The sequence below is a fragment of the Amphiura filiformis genome, chromosome 1 (genome assembly GCF_039555335.1).
Source record: "Amphiura filiformis chromosome 1, Afil_fr2py, whole genome shotgun sequence".
In the NCBI taxonomy this organism is placed as follows: Eukaryota; Metazoa; Echinodermata; class Ophiuroidea; order Amphilepidida; family Amphiuridae; genus Amphiura; species Amphiura filiformis.
Genome location: NC_092628.1, coordinates 29,899,759 through 29,923,693, shown reverse-complemented (window position 1 = coordinate 29,923,693; position 23,935 = coordinate 29,899,759). Strand labels below are relative to the sequence as shown.

Below are 23,935 nucleotides of genomic sequence, written 5' to 3'. Positions count from 1 at the left end.
ATCTTACTTTAAAATGACTACAGTTTTACTTGCTATCAAACAAACGTGAGTTATAAAGCCTAGGAACTGCAATTGTACACCTGTTTATTACTGCTTGCTTGAAACCAATATGACGATATGGTAAGTAAATTAAACATATAAACATATCTTAAAACTGACTCCCTTAGCATAGATAAGGTGTAGGAAATATTAGATAAGTTATTTGTAGTTTTAATACACATGTATCAAGTACAACATCTATTATAGCCATATTTCTTGTGTAAACCAGTAGCATTTATGTCGTAATTGTCGATTTATCGCTTGTCCGGTTTTATTTTAAAGACATTATTTAAAGTATTAACCATCCACACAACTCACTTCACAAATCGCCCCATAAACTCACCTACAAGTCGCCAATGGGACACAACTCGCCAATTTTAGACAATCCCAAAATATAATGATTATTTAAAGATGTCAGTATAACAGATTTTGCAATGTTATTTTACATGTGTAGCATTCGTAATTACACTTAATTTACTGCTCCGTTCTACAGTTTAAAATACGTTATTTTAGTGGCGAAATGTGGGGTGGGTAGTGATAACGGATAACCTAGTTCCCATAAAACATATGTGGGTTTGTGTGGGGTGGGTGTGTGAGGGTGGGGTGGGGTGGTTTGTTTGATTGCGTACGAAACTACGGATTTTATATAACGTATATAATTTTAAACATAAAATGTAATAATATAATGGTACCAGTTCATTGCCAAGGGAAGTGAACCGTGCAGTTATACTATACTGGTATTTACTTTGCAATTGTCATGATTTACTTTGACCCAGCATGAACTTTAAAAGGAAGTTCATCGTAAAGACAAATAACAAAAAGACATTAAAATATATATAAATATATTTTATGAAGCTGATAATCAACTATTATTGCTGCATGCAGTGAAATTATGAACAAACCGACATCATATATTTATACAAATGTTATGCTAATATGTTACAGGGAAGTCGTTTCCCAAGTCTCCATATTATGTGCAATCTATATACGACCGCAACAGGAATAACGATGTTTCCATTTATATTCGCCTTGATAACATTTGGTTATATCATGAACATGAATAGTGTTGTATGTCAAGATCACTTCGGTAAGTACTATATTGGAATAACGCAGCTTTGACATTGTCCGAGTGCCGTAGAAAGGGGGACACTTTTGGCACTCTCTATATTGTATATTTGTTCCGATCCTTTAGCCCCATAAGCCAAACTTTTGATGGCATATTTTGTCTACCCATAATGCCTTTAATCCACCATTTAAAAGAAATTGAACATATGTTGGGGTATATATTTTTATAAAATGTTAGTAACCCCGACTTCGGGGTGAATAGGGACAGCACTGGTCTGGTTAAGCAAAGCACTACTTTGAAGGAGTGTGTGCCTTTTTACCCCTCATATAGAGCGGAGGGAATGGGCACTGAGTGAGTTAAAAAAACCCAATATAAATATGTCAGGGTAATTCATACCACCATATAAACTGTTTAAAATCTGATTTCTTGACAACGTTTATCAGGCTCGTCGATACAGGAAGAAGTACAAGGATAGGATGTAGTGGGGTAAGGGAGGTTGGGGTAGGGTGCTGGGTGGTAAAATGATTGGAAAACGTTTGTCTGCACCCCACCCCCTCCAAAAAGAAAGAAAGAAAGAAAGAAAAATAGAGCCTTGAGCGCACAGGGCAAAACAATGGGATCAACAATTCACACTTCAGTCGGCAAAAAAATGTACCCAACACCTGGCTACGCCATTGGTGATTAGACCAAACTGCACAATATTGACTTCACTGATTCGATTTGGTTCAATTGTCATGTTATGGAAAAATTCATACATAATGTGTTATCCCTCGTGAATTTAGATTATAAATGTATCATATTTTTGAAGATCCGGATGAAATAGTGAATCTTAATTGTGCGATTTACATTTATATTCATATTATTAAAATGAGATTTGGGATTAAGCCCAGAAAATAAATTGGAATTGAATCAATCATTTTTCAACATAGGCCTAAAAACAGAGTTTATCAAGTGATGTTCTGTCATCAAGTGATGAAAAAGTCTGTTCTTACATGTACGTCATAGGACTATCCCGATTGTAGATATCATCACAGTATCACCATCTGCTGAAGACGCTAGTCAATCTAGCGAAAAAGTTTCAGGTGAGAGAAAAAAAAATAGTGTAGTGTTGGAGCTAAACTCTTTCATTAATTAATCATTTTTATACTTTTATGCCACGTTTTTCTTTTTCTTCTATTCCATAATGCTATTGATTTGAATTGAATTGTCAACATTTCAAGATGGAGACGTACGTCTTGTCGACGGCAAAGAATGGGAAGGTAGAATAGAGGTGTATCACGACGGAGAGTGGAGGGCGGTGTGTTATGACACTTACAGTTCCACGGATAGGGAATGGGGCGATCGCGAAGCGTGGGTAACCTGTCGGCAGTTGGGCTATCCTGGAGGAAAAGCAACTTCAGGCAATGGATATTCTAATACCAGAAACAACAAAATAAATGATGTGAGATGTCCAGATGGTAAGCTATCTTTTCTGAAAGATCTGTTTTAATCAAACGAAACCTCTCATGGTCACAGTTTGGACATTTCTTTCGAATTGATTTCAGGTCCTCGTTTATGCTCTTCTTGCATGATACAGCCATGATATGTGACCCGGCAGCACAAATGAGCCGTAAATTTCCTAAATTGTATTCTGAGTTACGGTGTAAAATGTGTACAAAGGTCATATTCATCGGTAACTTAAGCTGGCCCGACATCCGTCTCATTTCGATAGTCAAAATCAATCAATAATCCTATTGTTGAAGTGGATAATAAATAAGCTTCTACCCTGGCTATAGAACTTTTAATAGCTCTGGTCTTTGTTTGCTTATATTGCTAAATCCTGTTCAAGTGGTGGGTTACCAGGCATATGCATAATAAATATGCATAACCAACAATTAACAATGAGAGAACTTTCTTAAACCTCGTTGACTTGGGGATGATTTGAAATGACCGCCAATTATGACTGTTTGATATTTATTGCCAACAATGTGGAAAAAGAGACACATGTAAAAACGTAAAAAGCTATAATTTTGTTGAAGGAGCAAAGTTTAACAAACCATAACCCCGCTTCTGGATATCGTTTGAAGTCAAATGATATACCATTTTTACGTTTATGATGTTTATTTTTTAAACACAAAATAAAACAAAATTGACCGGGGGAGGAATTTACGGCTCATTCGCCGTGGACGGTCACATATTAGATAGCATATGGTACCCGGCTATGCTGAATGAAGGGAATGTTCTTCATTTATATTGCCATTCTATAATGATTTGTGTAATACCCTAATAATATAGTCTTAATTAAAGGAGGATGGTACGATTCCATAACATCAATTATGTAGAATGACATTGACACTCACCACCTATGGTGTTTACTACTATTATTTCGATCAAAAACGGGTTTTGGTCTCAGGAGCAAATGGAAACAGGCAAAGCAGTTGCAATTGTTTTAGATGTAGGACTATTCGGAATGTCCCATTTCTTTTTATTGCATTTTGGTGGCGCATGTTTTTCGTCCGTTTTGTCTTTGATGATTTACCCATCCAATTTAATAGAATGCGCTAAAATGTGAAATGTTAACAACTACGCGCACGTTTTCCTATTTTGGGGGTATGAAAGCCAAATATGTGAGTTTCAATGACTGAGTTTCAATATCTGTAGAATATCCGTGGAAATAATAAATGGTTAATCAACTTAAAACACATTTTAACTGTACAAATCCCAACAGCACATAATGTTAGCCCTAATATTTCACTGAGTCAATGAGAAATAATTATTTTTATGGTATTCGTTATATTCATTAATATTATCTGTTTCGATTCCAGTGACACATCAGTATGCCCTGGGTAGGATTGGCATAAACACTATAATAGCTTGTGAGCCTGACATCCTCAGATGGATTGTTTGGTACCAGTTGTGAGGGGGGGGGGCAAAGCTGCACTGCTACCAGTGATAGTTGACATCATAGGCTACTCATAAAAATGCATGATAGCAATTGAGCCGGAGTATGAAAACATCGAACTTCAAAGTTGCTCAAATTGTGTTAAAACCATTCCAATATATTCCTCTATTCACAAGGATTCAGAAAATGTTTGCACCCCCCCCACAAGTGGTGCCACCACCCCCTCCCCCCTCCGAGCTCACACACTATAACACTACTTTTGAAAGTAAAATACTAATACATATTAATGTACATACAAGGGTCCGTAGAAATTAATATGTCACTGAACTGGTATAGATAATAAGAATCCTTATAAATTCAGAAAAATGGAACAAAGGCCTTGTCAAAAGAGCGTAATAAAGATACCCCTCCCGGATTCCCCTGTGATAAATTGGGATTTTATGCACATTTTACTTCATATTAATTTGTTATTTTATAGATGACATTGATAGCCTTCGAGACTGTGCAATTGAGTTGCAAAATACAGATTGTTTAGACGACAAACAAGCAGGTGTAATTTGCTATAATGGTAAGAGTGTGTACTTAGAAATCAACATCTGATATGCTCCTATATATAGTTTAATACTATTGCTTTGAACAGCAAGATATTTAACTACAACGTTTAGATTTCCAATACCTTTTGTTTTATACAATTTGGTGTTGTCGTTGGCGATATATGTTATTTATATGAAATCCTCCCAAATTCATTTTGTGCCACTTTTGGCACAATAATACTCGTTGGGACAATGCACAAGAATGTTGACAAAAACAAAACGTTAATACGAACAGTTACTTTGACATGTTTGAAGTTACAAAGGGCTTTTTATTATCTTTTTGGTTAATTTTCAAAACAATATCGCAAGTATACCATGCATGCTTTCTAAAAGAACCTCCATTAGAACAAGATGGTACCAGGTTTGGAATATTAGAAACTGAATTCCAGTGAAAATGTTAACCCGAAATACCAAAATTTAAATTTTGTGGGGCCAATCTTATTGAAGATTATTGCCCTAGGGATTATTGTCAACGATACAAAAACAATCAAAACAAATGGGTCAAATAATATATTTCTCACCTGTTGCGACTTAATTTTCTTCATAAGGGAAGCGATTGATAAATTCTATAATGTAATTCCTATATTCTTCTAACTTCTATATATTTAATGTTTTCATTCATTTCAAAATAACGTAAATAGGTATGAACAAATTAACAAATTAAGTAAACGGCTTTGCTCACATCTTGAAGAAAGATACTTTTTTTTTTTTTTTTTTTTTTTAATGTTATCGTGTTTAAATAACCTTCGTAAGTTGAATGTTAACTGACTATTCTCACAAGATCTATTTTATTCCGATTTGTTCATGTCATTGCGATGTTCTCATATCAGCTGATGGAGCCTGTCTTGATGGTTATGTACCCTTCCAAACTTCTTGCTACAAAGTGAGCAATGAGCAGCGCACTAGGTCAGAGGCTCGTGAGGCTTGTGAGAGTGACGGTGGGCATTTGGCAGATATAAGATCATCGGACGAAAACGAATTTATCATTAGCATAATCAAGGCATCTGGTGGTGGAACTACTTGGTTTGGATTGCTTGAAGACTCTAACACTCCGGGGGAATATATATGGTCAGATGGATCACCTTTAATTCATGAGACATGGCATGATATAGACACCGATCGTGACGATATTTGCATGCGACTAAGAAGAATGTCTGGTTATGCTTGGCGTGATGACAATTGTGATGATGACAATAGGTTTGTGTGCGAACTTCAAGGTAAATATACTCTATCAGTATCTCATTCTCTCGATCTTTTTCTTAAAGCCATAATGTACGATCTTATAATATGAAATTGGTACATTTTTTCAAACCTGATTTTTTTTTTTGCATATTTTTGGTCATTTTTGCACATGTCCCAACTTGCACCTAAATGTAATCGGCCAAATTTGTTGTCTTTGTAGGTCAACAGAGCAAAGTTCTACATATTATCATAATTTAAAAATTGTGATAATATGTCCTCCGACCCTTCCCGTCAGTTATTACTGCTATTATTTCAACATTTTGAATAAAGAATAACAAAATCAAAATTTGACGGAAATCGTACATTAAGGCTTTAATGTGCCAGAAGCCATGCTACCAATTATAATGTGGGGTTTGTTGTTGTTGTTGTTGTTGTTGTTGTATTTTTTAAACAACTTTGTTAGTGTAGACAGTTATGTTGGTATGGACCTAGTCCATTGCCCAAAAAGTGAGCATTGTTGATCTCTTTCTATCTGCACAATGTAACTAATGTGGTCAAGGTGGTGAATTTCATGAATCCCTCAATTGATACATGATACAATTCTCGCGTTTAACAATACGGTGCGCCGCCAGCGGTTGCTTTTGGCAGTCAAATTTTCGACTCCAAGTCGACATCGCCGTTCTAGCTGCTATTGAATTTTCACGCGATAATAAATATGTTTAAAACAGCTCCACGAATGATTCCCTGTGATCAATAGATAGAAAATGGATCTACTATAGTTGTAAATTGTTGTTTTAGTGTGCATTCGCATGTAACATCATTATAATGACATTTAAACCCACAATGATGCATGTTCCTGTATTGTATTCGTATTACGCGGGCTTTGGATGTCGACTCATATTCCCATGATGCACTGTGTATTTTGGCCTCGACCCAGCGACCGCTGGAGGCGCATCGTATTGTGAAACGCGAGAATTAACACATGTATAAAAAAAAAGTTATTCCAAATTAATCTTATGTTTACCATAGCACTTTTTGACACGTCTGCCAGAAGGGGTTACAGATTCTCTGCGTAATTTTTAAATATTTTCTATACTAAACATGCTGTTTTTATTTTATACCAACGCATATACGGGTACTTGGCCCTCTATCGTGATCATTGAGACTGCAATGATACCAAAATAAATACCCACGACCTCCAAATTGTATCACAATGACTTGTACACTGACCAGGGCTGACAAATGACAATTATACTAAAAATGACCAGGCTTATCGCGAAGCGTCCATCGCATCGCGCTAGCAAAATGAAGGCCCAATTGAAGCCATTTGGTACACCATTTTGGTATTATTATTGTGTCCAATTTTAGTTTGAAAAAGCTTAAATTAAAGTCATTCGTGGATATGTTTTCACTATTATTGTATAAAATATTGCTTTAATTATATAGTCCTAGTGTTGGGTGTCCAAAGCAGAAGCGAAAGGGTGTCTAAGGCGGGATTCCCCTGAGAAGTGAGAAACCTTTACAAACTGAATGCCCAATTGAAGCTCTTTGGTAGAACATTTTGACACTATTATTGTGTACAATTTTAGTTTAAAAAAATCCAAAAATGGGTTAAATGAAGACCCAAATTGAAGCTATTATTGGACAGGTTTTCACTATTATTGTATAAATTAGGCCTATAGCCTCAAACATAATTATAGTGTTGGGTGTCCAAAGTAGAAGAGAAAATGGGGATTTACTTCACACAATCCTAGATATACAGGGTGGTCCAAAAACAACTTTACCCAATTTCAAAGTTTCATATATCTCAAAATTGAAAAGTCTGTTTAAAATTAGAAAGCAAAATTATACTTCTACGCTACTCAAATTAGGCACACTCACCGGAGCACTTTCACCGGGTCAACCGGTGTCTCTAGCGGATGTTATTGCTCTGAAGATTGTTGTTGCTAGTGATGTACATATAGTACTTGGACACCTACGATGACGTCACAGATGTTGATGACGTCAAACAGGAAGATGTTTAAAATTGTTGTTGCGAATTCTTAATGACCATGTTTCTAAGAGCATTCGGTGAAAAAATGAATGAAAGAGAATTTAAATTACAAATGTGGCGGCAGTGTTAAGTCAAAGGGCCAAAGTTGAGTTTGTCCACGCGTACGCCTATGGTTGCTGCGACACAGTACATTGGGCTATTTCAGAAATTAACGGCACCCCCTAATGAAGACATGTAAATTTGTGCCATAAATTTTTGGAAATTCCCGCCATAAACTTTTGGAAATTCCCAGCCCAAAATGATTTTGTACGTGCATGAGGCACCAAATACTTTCAGAAAGATGTTCTTTCAGAATATACAACAAAAACTTGTAACAGATTTCCCAACTGTGCGAAACCAACCTTTAAAATTTGGTTAAGTTGTTTTTGGACCACACTGTACACAATATATAGACCAAATGTGAATTTTTTTTTAATCGCAGATTTTTACCAGATTTGTCGCTTAATTTGGAATAGATTTTTTTAGAACACACTTGGTTACAAGTATTAGCGTAGGGACCTACATACACGTATTCTATATTTTAATGTATGATTTATTATTTTTGCACAACTTCAGTTCCAGTTACTACTGTGAAGCCATCTAAAAGTCCTATAAACAAAGAGACAACTGAAATATCAGGTATGATAAACTTTTTTTACCAAATATTTCATGCTGCAATTGTTTTGTTCTTCTTTAAACGATGAAAACTATTTCAAAATATTGACAATAGCCACAATTTAAGTTCATAATATTACTTGATCATATGTTAGAGAAACCAACCAATTCAACCTCTGCTGTAGAAGATGGTAATGGAGAACAGCTACAGAGTGATTGAAGCCATTTGTTGGACCATTTTGGTACTATTATAGTGTCCAATTTTAGTTTGAAACCCCAACAATTGGTGAAATGAAAAACGAATTAAAGTCATTCGTGGACTTCACTATTTTTGTATAAAATATTGCTTTAAACATATCGTATTGGGTGTCCAAAGCAGAAGCAAAAATAGGGCATTTGCTTTATCCATACACAGTGGAGTTGGAAAATTTTGCAAAATGAAGGTCCAATTGAGCCATTTGGTGTGGATAATTTTTACTTTCTTGCAGGCCGGGCCCCCTGGTTAAAAAAGTGGGAGGGGGTATTGCCCTCCTGGGCCCCGGTTCCGCCGCCGTTGAACTCACCTTCAGGAGCTTGACACAATCCCAGATATACACAATATATAGCCCAAATGTGACTTTTTTTCCTTCTAAAAATCGCAGAAACATGCAGTTTTTACCAGTTTTGTCGCTAAATTTGAAATCGATATTTCTTAGAATACACTTGGTTTCAAGTATTGGCGTAGGGACCTACACGTATTCTATATTTTAATGTATGACTTATTATTTTTGCGGGATCAGATTCATGCATTGGGTCACATTGTGATAAACTTTTTACCAAAGATTTCATGCTGCAATTGTATTGTACTTCTTTAAACGATGAAAACTTTTTCAAAATATTGACAATAGCCAAATTTTAAGTTCATAATATTACTTGATCATATGTTTGAAAAACCAACCAATTCAACCTCTGCTGTAGAAGATGGTAATGGAGAACAGCTACAGAGTGATTGAAGCCATCATTTTTGGTACTATTAATGTGTCCAATTTTAGTTTGGAAAAATCCAAAATGGTTTAAATGAAGGCCCAAATTGAAGCCATTCATGGAAAAGTTTTCACTATATATTATTGTATAAAGTATTCATTTAAGTGCTGCTTTGAACGTAAAGTGTTGGGTGTCCACCAAAGCTGAAGCGAAATGGGGATTTGTTTATCCATACAAAGGGGAGGTGGAAAATGTTGCCAAATGAAGGTCCAATTGAAGCCATTTGGTCCATCATCATTACACTTCCCAGATAACATATACTTATTGGGCCAATATTGGCAAAAAGTTGCATTGGCATTACATCAGTATATAATATTGGGCCAATATTGGCTCACCATTCATTGGCAGCTGATCTCGGGCCAAAAATAAACCAATCATTTGTTTAATGTTGGCCTTTTATATATCGTTTGATTGGCATTACATCAGTATATAATATTGGGCCAATCTTGGCTTTCAATTGGCAATTTTTACATTGGCATCATGTTGGCAGCTAATATAGGTTATCACACCAATTTCGGTAACAAATTGGGTAACAATATGGTAACAAATAATTATTGTGATGAGTACTAGTGTTTGGAAGACCTTATTTAAATCCTAAATATTATACTAAGTTGAAATAATAGGAAACAAAACCACGGATGATAAAACGCAGGGCAAACGCTATTTAACACCACGGATTATTTATTTTAAAGAAATTTTCTAAATTTTCGGCAATTTCAATTCTAAGACCATACTTTTAAAGATAATTTCTAAAGTACGTGTCACCATGCTATCAAATACTCTTGATGGCTATTCAACACCACGGTGATGAGTCGGGCACGAGATGATACATATCGTCTTTTCCCGAGCCAATAACATCCAATAATTAAAGTAATCCATTGCATCAATATTGGCCCAATACTAAAATTACATATTGTTAAAACATTGGCAGCCAATTGTTTGCCAATGAGAAATAGGTACAGGCCCAATGTTGGTTCAATAACTGTGACTAGGTTTGGGCCAAGCTGGGGCCAACATTGGCCCAAGCCCAATATTGAGCCAACCTTGGGCCCATGAGCAAAACATGATTGGTCCAATACTGTCAGCCAATGTTGGGCCAATTGAACTCAAATATTGGCCCTTCATTGGGCCACCATTGCCATGCTATCTGGGTTTCTTTCAGGCCAGGCCCCAGGTTGAAAAAAAATTACCAGATTTGTCACGAAATATGGAATCTATTTCTACACGTATTCTATATTTTAATGTATAACTTATTATTTTTGCACAACTTCTGAAAGTCCTATAAACAAAGTGACAACTGAAATATCAGGTATGATAAAGTTTTTTTTCACACTGCAATTCTGTGGCCCCGTGCATATACCTGATATCACACACAGACATTAAACTGAAAAAAATCAATTTGAAATATTAGATATAGTGTTACTTTACACGTCCATGACATTAACTCCAAATTGTGAAATTGTGGGATCAGATTCATGCATGGGGCCACATTGTATTGTACTTCTTGAAAGAATGAAAACTATTTTTGGATATTATCAATAGGAAAATTTACTGTCATAGTATATTACTTTATCATGTTTATTAGATAAACCAACCAATTCAATACAGGTATTACTATATTCCATAAATAGATTGTTGTGATAGAAAAGAAAAACAAAGATTAAAAAACATACAATTTACATAATGCAAAAACTACATAAAAAGTACATATTCTAAAAAGGTATAAATACATGTACAATAAATACAATTCCTATCGATCAAACATAAAATAAACAACACATTAAAATCCAAATCATGGATCTAAATCGGTGTTGATACACTTATAGCACTTGAGTATGATATGTGACTGAACACCACAAATCAGCCGTAAAGTCGGCCCGGTCAATTTTGTTTTATTTTGTGTATAGAAAATATATATCATAAGCTTTAAAATGGTATATCATTTGACTTCAAACGATATCCAGAAGCGGGGTTATGGTTTGTTACTTTGTTGAACTTTGCTCCTTCAACAAAATGGTACCATTTTTCGGTTCTCCATGTGTCTCTTTTTTTCCACATTTCGGGTAATAAATATCAAACAGTCATAATTGGCGGTTATTTCAAATCATCCCCAAGTCAACGAGTTCCAGGAATGTCCTCTCTTTGTTAATTGTTGGTTATACATACCTAGACAAAATACAATACTTTGTTACCCACCACTTGAACAAGATTTAGCTAAAGCAAACAAAGACTATCTAGAGCTATTAAATATTCTATAGAAATAGGTAGAAGCTTATTATCCTCTTCAGCAATAGGCTTATTGATTGGTTTAATCAGTGTTTGATAAGATACATGTCGCACCAAATTGAGGTACCTGTGAATGCGACCTTCACGCACATTCTACACTGTAACTCAGAATACAATTTGACGACTTTACGGCTCATTCGTAGTGTACGGCCACATATTGTTAAATGCATGAGCCCCATATGTTATTATGTGCCCAGGGCCCCAAATGCTAAAACAAAGTGCCGGTCATTTCTCGGGTGAATAAAGCAGCTGTAGTGCTATGAGTTGGTATACTGATAGCACTTGAGCATGATTTTATTCTTTTCCTTTCTTTTATTAGTTCTTATTTTGCCTAGTGAAACCCCATCAGTGCATGTACCGTTAAAACAAAATACATAAAATCCTTTTAAAGCAGCTACAATAAAATTCAAATATGAGAAATACAGAATTGCACATACAATATAATTTATAAAAACACTATGTAAAAATACATTTAAATACCTAGGCCAGTTGGGATTACAATAATAGATGGGTAAACGTTAAATACCACTAATTATGTATTACACGGGTTTCAATGGGAAAATGGATAATTTCGGGTGGAATTTTCTCATATTCAGAACTCTCACAGTTAAATGCCACTAATATCAGGTGAAACTATATGATTTAGATGCCAAATGATCAAAAACTCAACATAGGTTGACCTGAGACTTTTCTTGTTTTAACGCACTGAACCGTAGACAGCTTAAAATTGCAGTGCGTCCTCGAAGCTGAAAGTTACAATATGGTAGGGCGAATATTTACTAAAAACCGAATGTTGGTACTATTACAACAAAAATGTCATATAATGAGAGAAAATATACCATTTTGAAGCATCAAACCTTAAAAAGTACTTTTTTGGCTATATAACTTGATCACTTTCAGCGATTTTAATGCAGTCTTTTCAGATGCCATGCAAACAAATAGTTACTCGCCGTATTTCCATACCATAATGTGTAGGAGCATTTTAAATTCAAAATTGCACGCAGAAAGATAATGAACTAAGAATGGTGTAATGAATGTAAAATATGCTTGAATGCTCCGAAAGTTACTGCGAGGGGATTTTTTTTCTATTGAGGTAATTCATTAAGGGATGTGAGAAGAGCATGAAGAGCGAACCGTGGTTTGGATTCCAGAGGGATGGTGTCTGTAAGAGGCACAGCCATCAGATAATGAATTTAACCGAGATCGCGTTAAGTAAACTTACTGTAGTAATTTTCCTGGTCTTAGGTGGGAATCGAACCTGGTTCTGAAACCCGGATAATACCAAACCAACTTCCTATCTGCACTACAACTTGTGATATTAATCCTTGATAATGCTTAACGGAATAAATCAATACTAGTGTATGATGTCCTACTATAGCAATCGATCAATCTGCTCATCTGATCTTACACAGCTGCCTCGTGATCTTATACAGTTGATCTTATAAAGTTGCCTCGTCTAATCTTGTCTGAAGATTGAAGTCTTTCTTGTCTGATATTATGCACGAACACCAAAAAGGTTTTAACGAAAATATACGTTTACGAACTGATGACTTTAGTTTGATCACATGCATACATAATGAAAATATTAAATATGTTTAATTTTGGCAAATTCAATTCAACAGTGAAATCTTGTGTTTTATAATCAAGGTTCTTCATCAGTTTTAGTTATTATCTGTTCCAATTCCAGTGACACCTCATGCATAAATGATATACCTATTTGAAAACATCCATTAATACAAGGAAAGTAATGAGGTATCACCTGGAGCTGGAATAGAGCTGGATACAGAATATCGCATATCGCAATATACTGATAACAGGCCTACTGTTCGTTTTCTTGATGTCTCAGAGCACAGATCCTACTTTCTAGGGTATGTGCCCAGAGGTATCAATGAAAGAACCTTTTGAAATTCGTGACTCCTTTGAAAAAAGTTTGGTTTACGTGTAATACAGACTAAACTAATGCCGTGTGGATTGGATCAAAATTGGGGGCATGTGAACCTGAGTAAGATTTAATCTTTCCCTACAGAAGTCCTTTTCAGAGGCTGAAAAATGACCCAGCCCCTTGAAAAGGACTTCTCTTAGGGAAGGATTATATCTTACTCATGTTTACCGACCTAGAGTACCAAGTGATTTCACTGTGTAACTTATTCACCAGTGCTCGAGACGTAATCTAAGTTTTGGGTGGATAACAATTGTCAAATCTCTTATTTATATAAACACACTACAAGTAATGGCAACATTTCTGAAAAAAAAAGAAGAATTCCGCAAACTGTAAATTGTATTTTTCTTTCTGATCCAAGATGTGCAGTGCACAGCATGAAGGTCTATTTTACGCGATACTTGACGCGTGAAAATGGCATGGCTCAGCTCGTTTCTTTGTACGATTTAAGTAATAACTTAAGCATAACTTTGAACTCGATAAAAGAACCAAAATTAAATGCTCCTGGTAGTATATATATTACATATTTCAATACATGAACATTTACACCATTGTCTTTTCACTTTTTCCTTGCCAAAAAAAGCGTACAAAAACTATAAAACGTACAACATTAATTCACCACCGGATCAACTGTACCTTACGCTACTGATCATATTAGCTCCAAATTTATCCCATTTATAGAAAAAAAACCCCATTAATTATAATTTAACATACCAACATTTTAAAGGTATATAAATTACGGGCAGAGCTAGAAACGAAATGCGGTAATTTAACATGCTAGACGGTGATACGTGTTCATTCTATAGAGAGTGGAAAACATTTATTCAAATACTCACAACATGTTTATATACATACACAATCAGTTTTCAACTTTTCTTGTCAGTGTTTTTCATAAACACTTGAAATAAATAAATAATTATAATATACTATTTCTTTAGGGTTTAAAGATATCCATGAGTGAAAGTAAACGGTTCAATATTAGTTTAGTTGGAAGGAGTGCCTAGCGTGCCTAAGTTTGGTCTCAGGAATGACAAAATGCCAACCACGAAGAATTCATGAAATTCATTCAGAATCGTAAACTTTAATGGTTTAAGAACACAAAACAATGCATGGGTGATTTTTCACCAATACTTCATTTTTGAGCAATATTACTTGTACGTATTGGGGTAACGTATCTGTGGTAACGTATCTGTGAAGCCCTTTCCCACCTTTGTCTTAATCGTGAAAACGTAAAAACTTACCGACTTAATACGAAAAAAGTAGCCCGAAATTGGCAAAAAATATGACAATTTGCATTAATTGGGAAAAATTGGACTTTTGGTATAATAGTGATGGATCCAAATTTCTTGGGAAATTGTAGATGCCACAGCCACTGGTAACACACTGGTAACTGTCCAACACTGACTCAATTATGACTAAGTACGAATTTCTAAAATACATCCCCAGATTTCTAACCGAGAGCTAAAAAAAAAGTAAAAAAAAGGGGGGGCTCGTGAGATATCCAGTTTTTAACATGTATATGTATGCAGCACAGATAGCAGATAAGCTTAACGCGGCGCACACATTATGTCTCGTATATTCAATATTACAGACGTGTGTCTCTAAATTTTTGCGAGATCTCTCAGAGCCTTTTTAACTGATAATCAAAACATTTGACACCATCTTCTGTCATACCTCAATTAATATTTAGCCCGTACACTCATAGAAATTGTTCGTTGGCATTGCTCAGTAAGTTGATGTAAGTCGTTGCGTCAACTTCCCGAGTAATGCGAACGCGTACAATTTTGAGTAACGCTGACTCGATATCATTATGTTGGTCGCACTCATTTGCACTTACTTTATTGAGAAAATGAAACTAGGTTAGCATAATTTTCTAGAGGTGTGCTATAGTATACAAAATTTTGCACTGACTACAAAAATAAATATTTGAATACTGCTAATTGTGCAGAAAATTATCCAATTACGTGTGAATTAAGTAACAAAGTACCAAATTGGAATAACTCGAAACAATAAGTACCAGTAACTTAATATGAACGAGTTACATCAACTTACATGTTGAGTTACAATAACTCAACTAATCGGTTTATTTGAACCTTGTTTATTTCTTGAATTCAGAAGTTGGCATTACTTAAAAGGTTGACGCAACGAGTTACATCAACTTTTTAAGTAATGCCAACAAAGTTGATTAGTTGACGGAACTTTTTGAGCTTTTTCAGCATTTTTTTAAGTTCGGATAACTAAAATGAATTTTGTTTTGGCAACTTTTACACTATTTTTGAGTTGTCCAAACTTACTCCTTTTGAATTGCGCCAACAAGGCGAACAAGTCATTTCTATGAGTGTACTGTTTATGTATATCCCCTTTCAGACTAGTCTTGCCACTTTTAAAAATATATTCCATATCTAAGTCTGTATAATTCTAAACGTTAATCAAATAAAAAAATAAATAATAATACATGTAGTACATGTTTGTTGCTAAAGGAAGTGAACCATGGAGTTATATTATGTTGACTCTTCGGTATTTATGATCTGCTTTGACCCAACATGAACTTTAAAAGGAAGTTCATTTAAAAGAAATAACTAAAAAAATTGATTATTTACTTGCTTGTATTTGAATTGCTCCATACGCAATGCAGTAAAATACTGAACGAACGAGCTTTATAGTTTTATACCATGTTATATGTTATACGGTATATGGTCAGATGGATCACCTTTAAAACCTGAGACATGGCATGATATAGTGATCAATGAAAACACTATTTGCGTGCGATTACGGGAAGCAGCTGCATATAGTTGGCGCGATAAAACGTGCGATATGCAATTTAAGTTTGTATGTGAAATTGAAGCTAAATATACATCTGGTGGTGGCGATGCTTAGGTTGGATTGTATGATAAGAAGTGCAATATGAATTATGTAAATCTGTATGTGAAGTTGAATATAAAATTTATACAATCGCGTAAACCAGCACAGGCCCGTAACCAGGGGGACAGAGGGCGATCCCCGCCATTCCAAAATGCCCCCAAAGTCCCCTTTTTGACCCAAAAAGTTCCTTTTGCGAGCGTAGCGAGCGGAAAAATGAATTTTTGAACAAAAAAAAAAGTCAAAATTTTGGGAAAAAGTCCACTTCTTCAAAATCTGCCCCCTAGTCCAAAAAGGTCCACTTTTTCAAAACTTCGCAAACGTGATAATTTTACTTTCACCTCTTGAAATTAATTGATATTGAGTACAAATTGACTCCAGATGACTGAGAAAAAGTAACCAGAAAGTGAGATAAATCGGGCTGTGACCATGACGGTACAACAATCTGAACAATTCCTGAACACGTTTCGAGTTTCGGCATACATAAATACAGGACATTGTAGCACTCATACGAATTTAGAAAATACCTTGTTTACGATGTTGGTGACGAGCTCTACTCGGTACGCCGCCAATCATGTGGAAAGGTTTCTATATAAAAACGATACTCTCACTACACGGTTGAGTACATAGCAATGTGAGATCTGTGGAGCTTCTAGCTGAAAAATGGGCCTCTTTGATTGATTTTTTCTCGAAACCTCAAGTGTTCCCTTCATCCAATCAGAATTTTATTTTTATATCAAACGAAAGCTAACACTTCCCCCTAAAACACTTTTCGTCACTAGGTCAACAGATAACGCAATTGAATGTTATAGCAAGGCGAATGTGGTAAATCTGTTGAAAACTACCTATCCAAGCACATTTTTGACCAAAATTGAGGTTTTAAAAGTCAAAACATCAAGTGTTCCTTACAATATTTGTCAAATTGTATGCCATTAAATGAAAAAGCACACTTATATTGTCCATACACTAGCGTCACTAGCATGAGCAATGGCCAATTCTCTTTAAATTGCAAATCTTGTGCAGTTTTACTATTTTCGCCTGTTTTGTCATACGGTTGTTAATTCAATGCACTATAACTTGCTAAAAGAGCGGTTACAAATTGATATGAATATCGCGTATCGTGACTGTCGTCCATCACTAAATTCAAAATCTTACACGTATAACAAGCCGTGGGTGTTACAAATCTAAAAACTTCTTACTCTGTGATTCGTCAACTTTAAGAATCCCACTTCATTCTTACACGTGTAAGATGCAACCTTACACGTAAGATGCAATCTTACTCGTAATCTTACACGTGTAAGCAGCATTATGATAATAAGATTTTGGGGCTTAGGTTCAACTTTGGTAACTTTATTATTGCTGAGCCTGAGTGCAAGTATTGGCGTATACATATTTTATGTGAATAGATGGAATCCTTTTTATCCACCAGTTACTGTGATATCATCTGACAATTATTTACAAGTATTAACTCTATATAAGGGAAGAAGGTTCACCTTTGTCAAATGTATCTTACCTTAAGGGATGTGTAAAGCTACTGCAGGTGGATAGGGATAAAAAAGATTGTTGCCATTTTGACCATGTGTATTTATGATTTGCCAAACAGAAACTAACAAAATAATACCGAAAAGTATCATTTTTAAAATCATTTTGAGCCATCATCATTCAAATAAAAGTCTGTTGTGTGTAAGACGAGGATCAACAAGCGGTTGATCATTGTTTTTTTATTTGGTGCCTTTTCAAAAGCAAACAAACAAACAAACAAACAAACAAAAAACAACAAAAAAAGAAAACAACAAAGCGCCTTAAAATATCAAAAACATACATTACAAAATAGATAATATATACAGTTTTAAAAGGGAAATATCTAAAATGCATTACAATTATTTCAAAAGATCGAGAGCAATAAAACACATCATATCAAAACAGCGATATGTAAAGGAATAATACGCCTTTAGAAACAAGAACGTTTCAACATTTTCTAATTGAAAGACTGAACATAGGGGCATTGCGAATAATATTAATGGGGAGAACACGTTTATTGACTTGGAGACTAAAGACGGGTCCTGTTTAAGGAAGATCTAAAATCAAATTGCTTATGAGCGATTTAAAGTGGGAACGTCAAGTAAGTTAAATTCACTCTGTGACTGAAATGCCCTACCTCTCACCATGGCCACTGCTCCTACTGTCAACATTTTTAAAAGCAGATTCAAAGCGCATCTCTTAAAATAGTATACAGGGCGCTATGGGTTTGGGATTATCTTTTGCTACATTAGTGGAACCAATGTTTTTTGGCATCCTTAAACTTAAAAGGATAAAGATTTGATTGGATCCATATTTTCTATGCCCCCTGTGGTTTCCACGAGGGGTCGAAGGTCACAGTGAGGCCAAAACTTAAAAACAGTCCCATCATGTTGTTATGTATCTCAAATTATTCCTCTCATTTAAGGAATAAAAAGTCATTTGTCATATTTTTCTACAGTGCTTTAGTTCAGAAGTTCAGGTCGGATAGGTCAAATGTCAAAACTTTCATACACAGAGATCAATATTTTAAAATGGTCAGATTTCATCGAAACTGGTGTAAATTGTTCCCCTTAACATACGAAATCTCAAACATATACTTAATTCACAATTTTGGTGCAATTTGCATTGTCCTGTCCCCTTCAGAGTTAATACAGCCAAAGTCCAATAGAATAGAAATATGTACAATGTACATTGTACATGCATAACCTTTGACCCATGATTTCATCCGATTCCGAGGTTAATCATTTCTCAAACAAATTATTTTACTATTTAGTGTGTTAAGAAGAGTAATTTAAGACAAACCGCGATTGAATCGGTGAATTTTGAAATTTGGCCTCTATGCATGAGATATTTGACATTTGACCTAACTCCTGAACTAAGCACCATAGTATAAGAATTATGACAATTGACTTTTATATACCTAGCAATGAGAGGAACAATTTGAGATATTATACAATATGAACAAATTTTACATTTTGGCCCCAATATGACCTTCGACCTCTCGTGGGCAGAATAGGGGCACAGAAAAAACGGAATCAATTCTAGATTTGAGGTGTAAGGATGGCAAAAAGTATTGGTTCCCCTAATGTAGCTCGACAAAATGCTAACTCAAATATTACCCCATAGCGCCGTATACAAAAAATTTCAGAATTTGTAAAATAGTGTCAAGCAATATTTATGTGAGTATCTTATTATTCAAATATGGTGTGTTTTATTGTCTATTCATACTACTTTCTTTATTGTTCAGATGACAGAGAAATTATATAAATAAATATACTGATGTCCCTTGAAACCGAAAAACATTTTGCTTAGCACCATGAGAACAGAAAAGGAAAAGAGACAATTTAAGATTGTCAATTTCTCATTTTTTAAATATTTTGAGTAGTGTAGATTTCTGTAGCTTCTGACCAAACGTTTACATATAATTTTAACCTCACTAGAAAAGCCAATCAATTCAACCTCTGCTGGTGAAGGTGAAGGTGATGGTAATGGAGTACAGCTACAGAGTGATAATACAGGTATTTGTGCCATTTTTCGTAATTATGAGATTCGTATTTATATGTAGTAAACACCATAGATTACATAATGCTATAGTGAGTTCGGTGTTTAATCTACATAGATATAAGGCGGGGGCTGGCGGTTATTTGTAGGGTTAATAGTTTTTCGTTCAATAGAATGCGGTACATGAAAGCCCGGGGTGTGGACTTCAATTTTGTGGGCGACGCGCATGTAAGGCTGTTAATGGCCCAATTGTTTTTGTAACAGGTTTCTCTGTAACAAATCCATTTGAAGCAAGTTAGAACTAGTAAAACAATATTCTAGGTTGTTGTGTGTCTGGCTGTTCTCACCCGACGCCCAAAAGTCCACAACCAAAGCCCCAATCGTTACATTGTTCTCTCTCGGGAAGCCGCTTACTTTAACACCTGTATCAATTTCAGTGGCCCGAAAAGTTTACCGAAAAAAGATCCATCTCATCTTTTTCCCCCATAAAGAAGAACTCATCCCATGCACGCATTCAACTGAATAATGGGTTAGGTATCCATTCTTGTAGTAACTACCCTTCCAAATTATGAAAACTTGATGTTGCGCCGTCATGAAGCTTTTCTGCCTGAGATTGGCAAAGGTGCTTTCAAAGAGCTAGAAAAAAACATTACGAAATTAATTATATTTTGGATATTTAGTACTATTACATGTTCATCAAGTTGTTGATAACAGTTCAATACAATTATCCTTTAATAGCTGCCATTGCAGGAGGCGTTGCTGGTGCATTGGTTATTGTCATGTTGGTACTCATCACTATTATGTTTATTAACAGGTAAGATACATGGTATTGCTTAACATGTTTGAATAGGTTATCGCAGGGGTGTGGGTGTGTACTACTGTATATGTCATTAACACAAAAGAACAAAAGAAGTTACTTTCATATGAGCACAATTTTTACAATGTCGAAGAGCAAAATGGACTTGGGGTACTTTCCCATCACAAGCAAATCATTATAGATTATTAGTGATTAGTTTTATTTATTGACTTTTTTTACTAGAAAGCACAAACTGTCAAAGTTCCGTTTTATCGTTTTGCAATTACGAAAAGATAATGGATTTACTTCTTATTTATGGCCTAATATACTGTTTTAATCATCTTAACATTAAGAAATTATACTAATTTGCACTTCTCCGATATAAGCAAACAGAGGAACAGCAAGCAAGTCTCTTATTAGATCAAATCGCTCTTTTTTTACTTACAAGAGTACATTATTACATAACATAACGGACATGTTTTGAAATCGGAAAAACCGAAGTTTTAAAATGTAGGGTAATACCATTATCAAATATTCAGCTAGTAGTTGTAAAATTAGCTAAAATTCATGAAATGTTGTTACACGCTCTTAAACTCACCACCAGTATTTTAACCTTTTGTTAAGCAGGTTAAAGAAGAAACCCGCGGTACCCGTCATTGAACATGCTAATGAGCCACAAGATTTGGGTGAGCATGGTGAAGTTGCTATTTACACAGAATACAAGAAAACCAATGATAGTGACCAAGCCTATGAAGCTCTGCAAAAGAAAACTCCTGGTCCCACAACATTAACCGATGGAATCGAAAACAACTTAGCAGAACCAAAATATGAATCGATTCCGGAAGCAACACATGGAGAAAACAACGAATCTTCAGATCACGATTATGCGTATGCCGATAGTGTTCTTCATCCAGAATGCGACAACATCATCGATCACAGTTATTTTTCTCCTACGCAAACGAGCGCCCAGCCGGAAGCTACACATGAAGGAAAAAACGAATCTTCAGATTACGCCTGTGCGTACGCCGATAGTGTTTCTCAACCAGAATGCGACGACATCATCGATCACAGTTATTTTTCTCCTACGCAAACGAGCGCCCAACCGGAAGCTACACATGAAGGAAAAAACGAATCTTCAGATTACGCCTGTGCGTACGCCGATAGTGTTTCTCAACCAGAATGCGAGGACATCATCGATCATACTTATCTTTCGCCTGTGCAAACGAGCGTCCAGCCAGAATCTGATAGTGTTCCAGTTCCTCAACCAAAATGTGAAGTCAACATCGATTCTGGTTATCTTACGCCAATGCAAACGAGCGGCGTCCAGCCGGATGCATCGATTCCTGAAGAAAAACATCCAGAAAACAACGAATCTTTAGAATACGCTTATGCATATGCTGATAGTGTTTCTCAACCAATACAATTTGGTAACTCTAAAAATACTGCTTATGTCAACTCCGGAGTAATGAAGAACATCAAGTGAAACATATATATACAATCATATACGAGCGTATGCATGGGCGACCTGGGTGGAAACTGAACTGAGAATATGTTAACTACTCAAGTGATCTTCACATAATTATGTAAAAAGCTTACATATAAAATGATGCATTGTACCAATTCAATAATATTACAGTGCTGATACCGGAGCTGGTACAAAATATTCACAAACAGTTTCCTTTTATATGATATGTCTATCTACACAGTCAGTGCAAAGAGGCCTCAGCAGTAAGTAAACAGTCCCAGGTTTACAGTCTTATTCACCCCTAGGCTATCTTAGTGTCTAAGTGTCTTAGTTTGGTTATGATATAGATTCTGAAAATATGTGATTAAAGAACATAGAATTTGAGTGCCTTGTCATGTTTATTCGAGAATTCATTGTCAGAAAACATACAGAATTTGATTTAGAACCCTGTTTTTAGAATTGTTTTTATTTTGTACCCGTGACTTCAACATCAAAAGTTATTAGCAAAGTCGTATAGAAAAAATATATAGATATAAGAAATATAAAGAGGTGTGCCTTTATTATCTTTATAAAACAGAATAGGGTGATGCGACAGGTGAAGGGATTTTACAGATCTCAGCACCAACACCCTTTATATACCCCGACATTTACACATTTTCTGGGAACCTTTTGCGCATATTTTCAAAAATGTTTTTTATTTGCTGGGTTACTTACTGTCCAATAAATAGTTTAGTAATACTGGCTTGTTATTTCATTGATAAATCTAGAATAATACATGTATATAAAGATACCAAACAAAGTGAACCAATATTTACTTTGTTTATTCGAGAAATAGAATAGAGCAATCAATACGAAAAACAAATAGAAAATTATAACAGATCCAGATAAATGGCTGCATTTTGTAAAATCTATTAGAACAGTAAGCAGAAGAAATGAGATACCTTACGTTAAAGTTCATACAGAATTGACCTGTGTCAGTTTTGTGCAGTACTCTATAAATTGATACTTGCTTAAATAACATTGTCAGTTATTATAATTTACATGAAATACCATATAATAACATGGTAAATTGTGGTAAATCAAATAATTGAATAGCTTAAATAAACTTACAAGTTCGATTGTTATATTTAAATTCAGATGTATTTTAGAATATTCTCAATCATCCAGGTAGATAAACATAATAAAATGAATATCAAATTTGTTCAACTGGGCTTACTATTTATGATAGCGGTAGCATCACGCCTCATCCAAGACGCCTTGCTTCAGTGCCTGATCAGTCAGTCTTGGATGAGACATGATACGTTCAGTTGAAAAGATTTGATATTCATTTGATTTAATTCAGATGGATTTTGTACTAGGCAAAGGTTGAAGAATATGACATGGTACTGGTAAGTTATACTTGACATTTACGGTTATTTGACGTGATCATTCATACATTTTTAACAAAATATAAAATATTCACTTCTAGTCCTGGACAATACCAACAGCTATGACATTAATATACACATATATTTTGGCAGCTATTTTTAAGGGTAGACGAGGTATTGTTGGTCGAAGCAACCTAAAAATCGATTGGCATTATCTAGATCAATATATTATTGAAAATTAACACCTTGATGTTCTGCAAAAGTTCATTC

The 23,935-nt window shown here is 35.1% G+C and overlaps 1 protein-coding gene and 1 long non-coding RNA gene across 2 annotated transcripts in view; one reads left to right on the top strand and one right to left on the bottom strand.

The window, feature by feature from the left end:
- Nucleotides 1-23,935, bottom strand: part of LOC140141472 (uncharacterized) — a 262,118-nt gene that overhangs the window by 63,896 nt on the left and 174,287 nt on the right. The window lies entirely within an intron of this gene.
- On the top strand, nt 912-23,094 carry LOC140168071 (uncharacterized). Its single transcript, XM_072191376.1, has 7 exons — nt 912-1,126; nt 2,326-2,562; nt 4,465-4,560; nt 5,410-5,796; nt 19,977-20,054; nt 20,776-20,851; nt 21,461-23,094. Exons 1-7 carry the CDS (start codon nt 976-978, stop codon nt 22,314-22,316), a joined length of 1,881 nt encoding a protein of 626 aa, XP_072047477.1. The 5' UTR covers nt 912-975; the 3' UTR covers nt 22,317-23,094.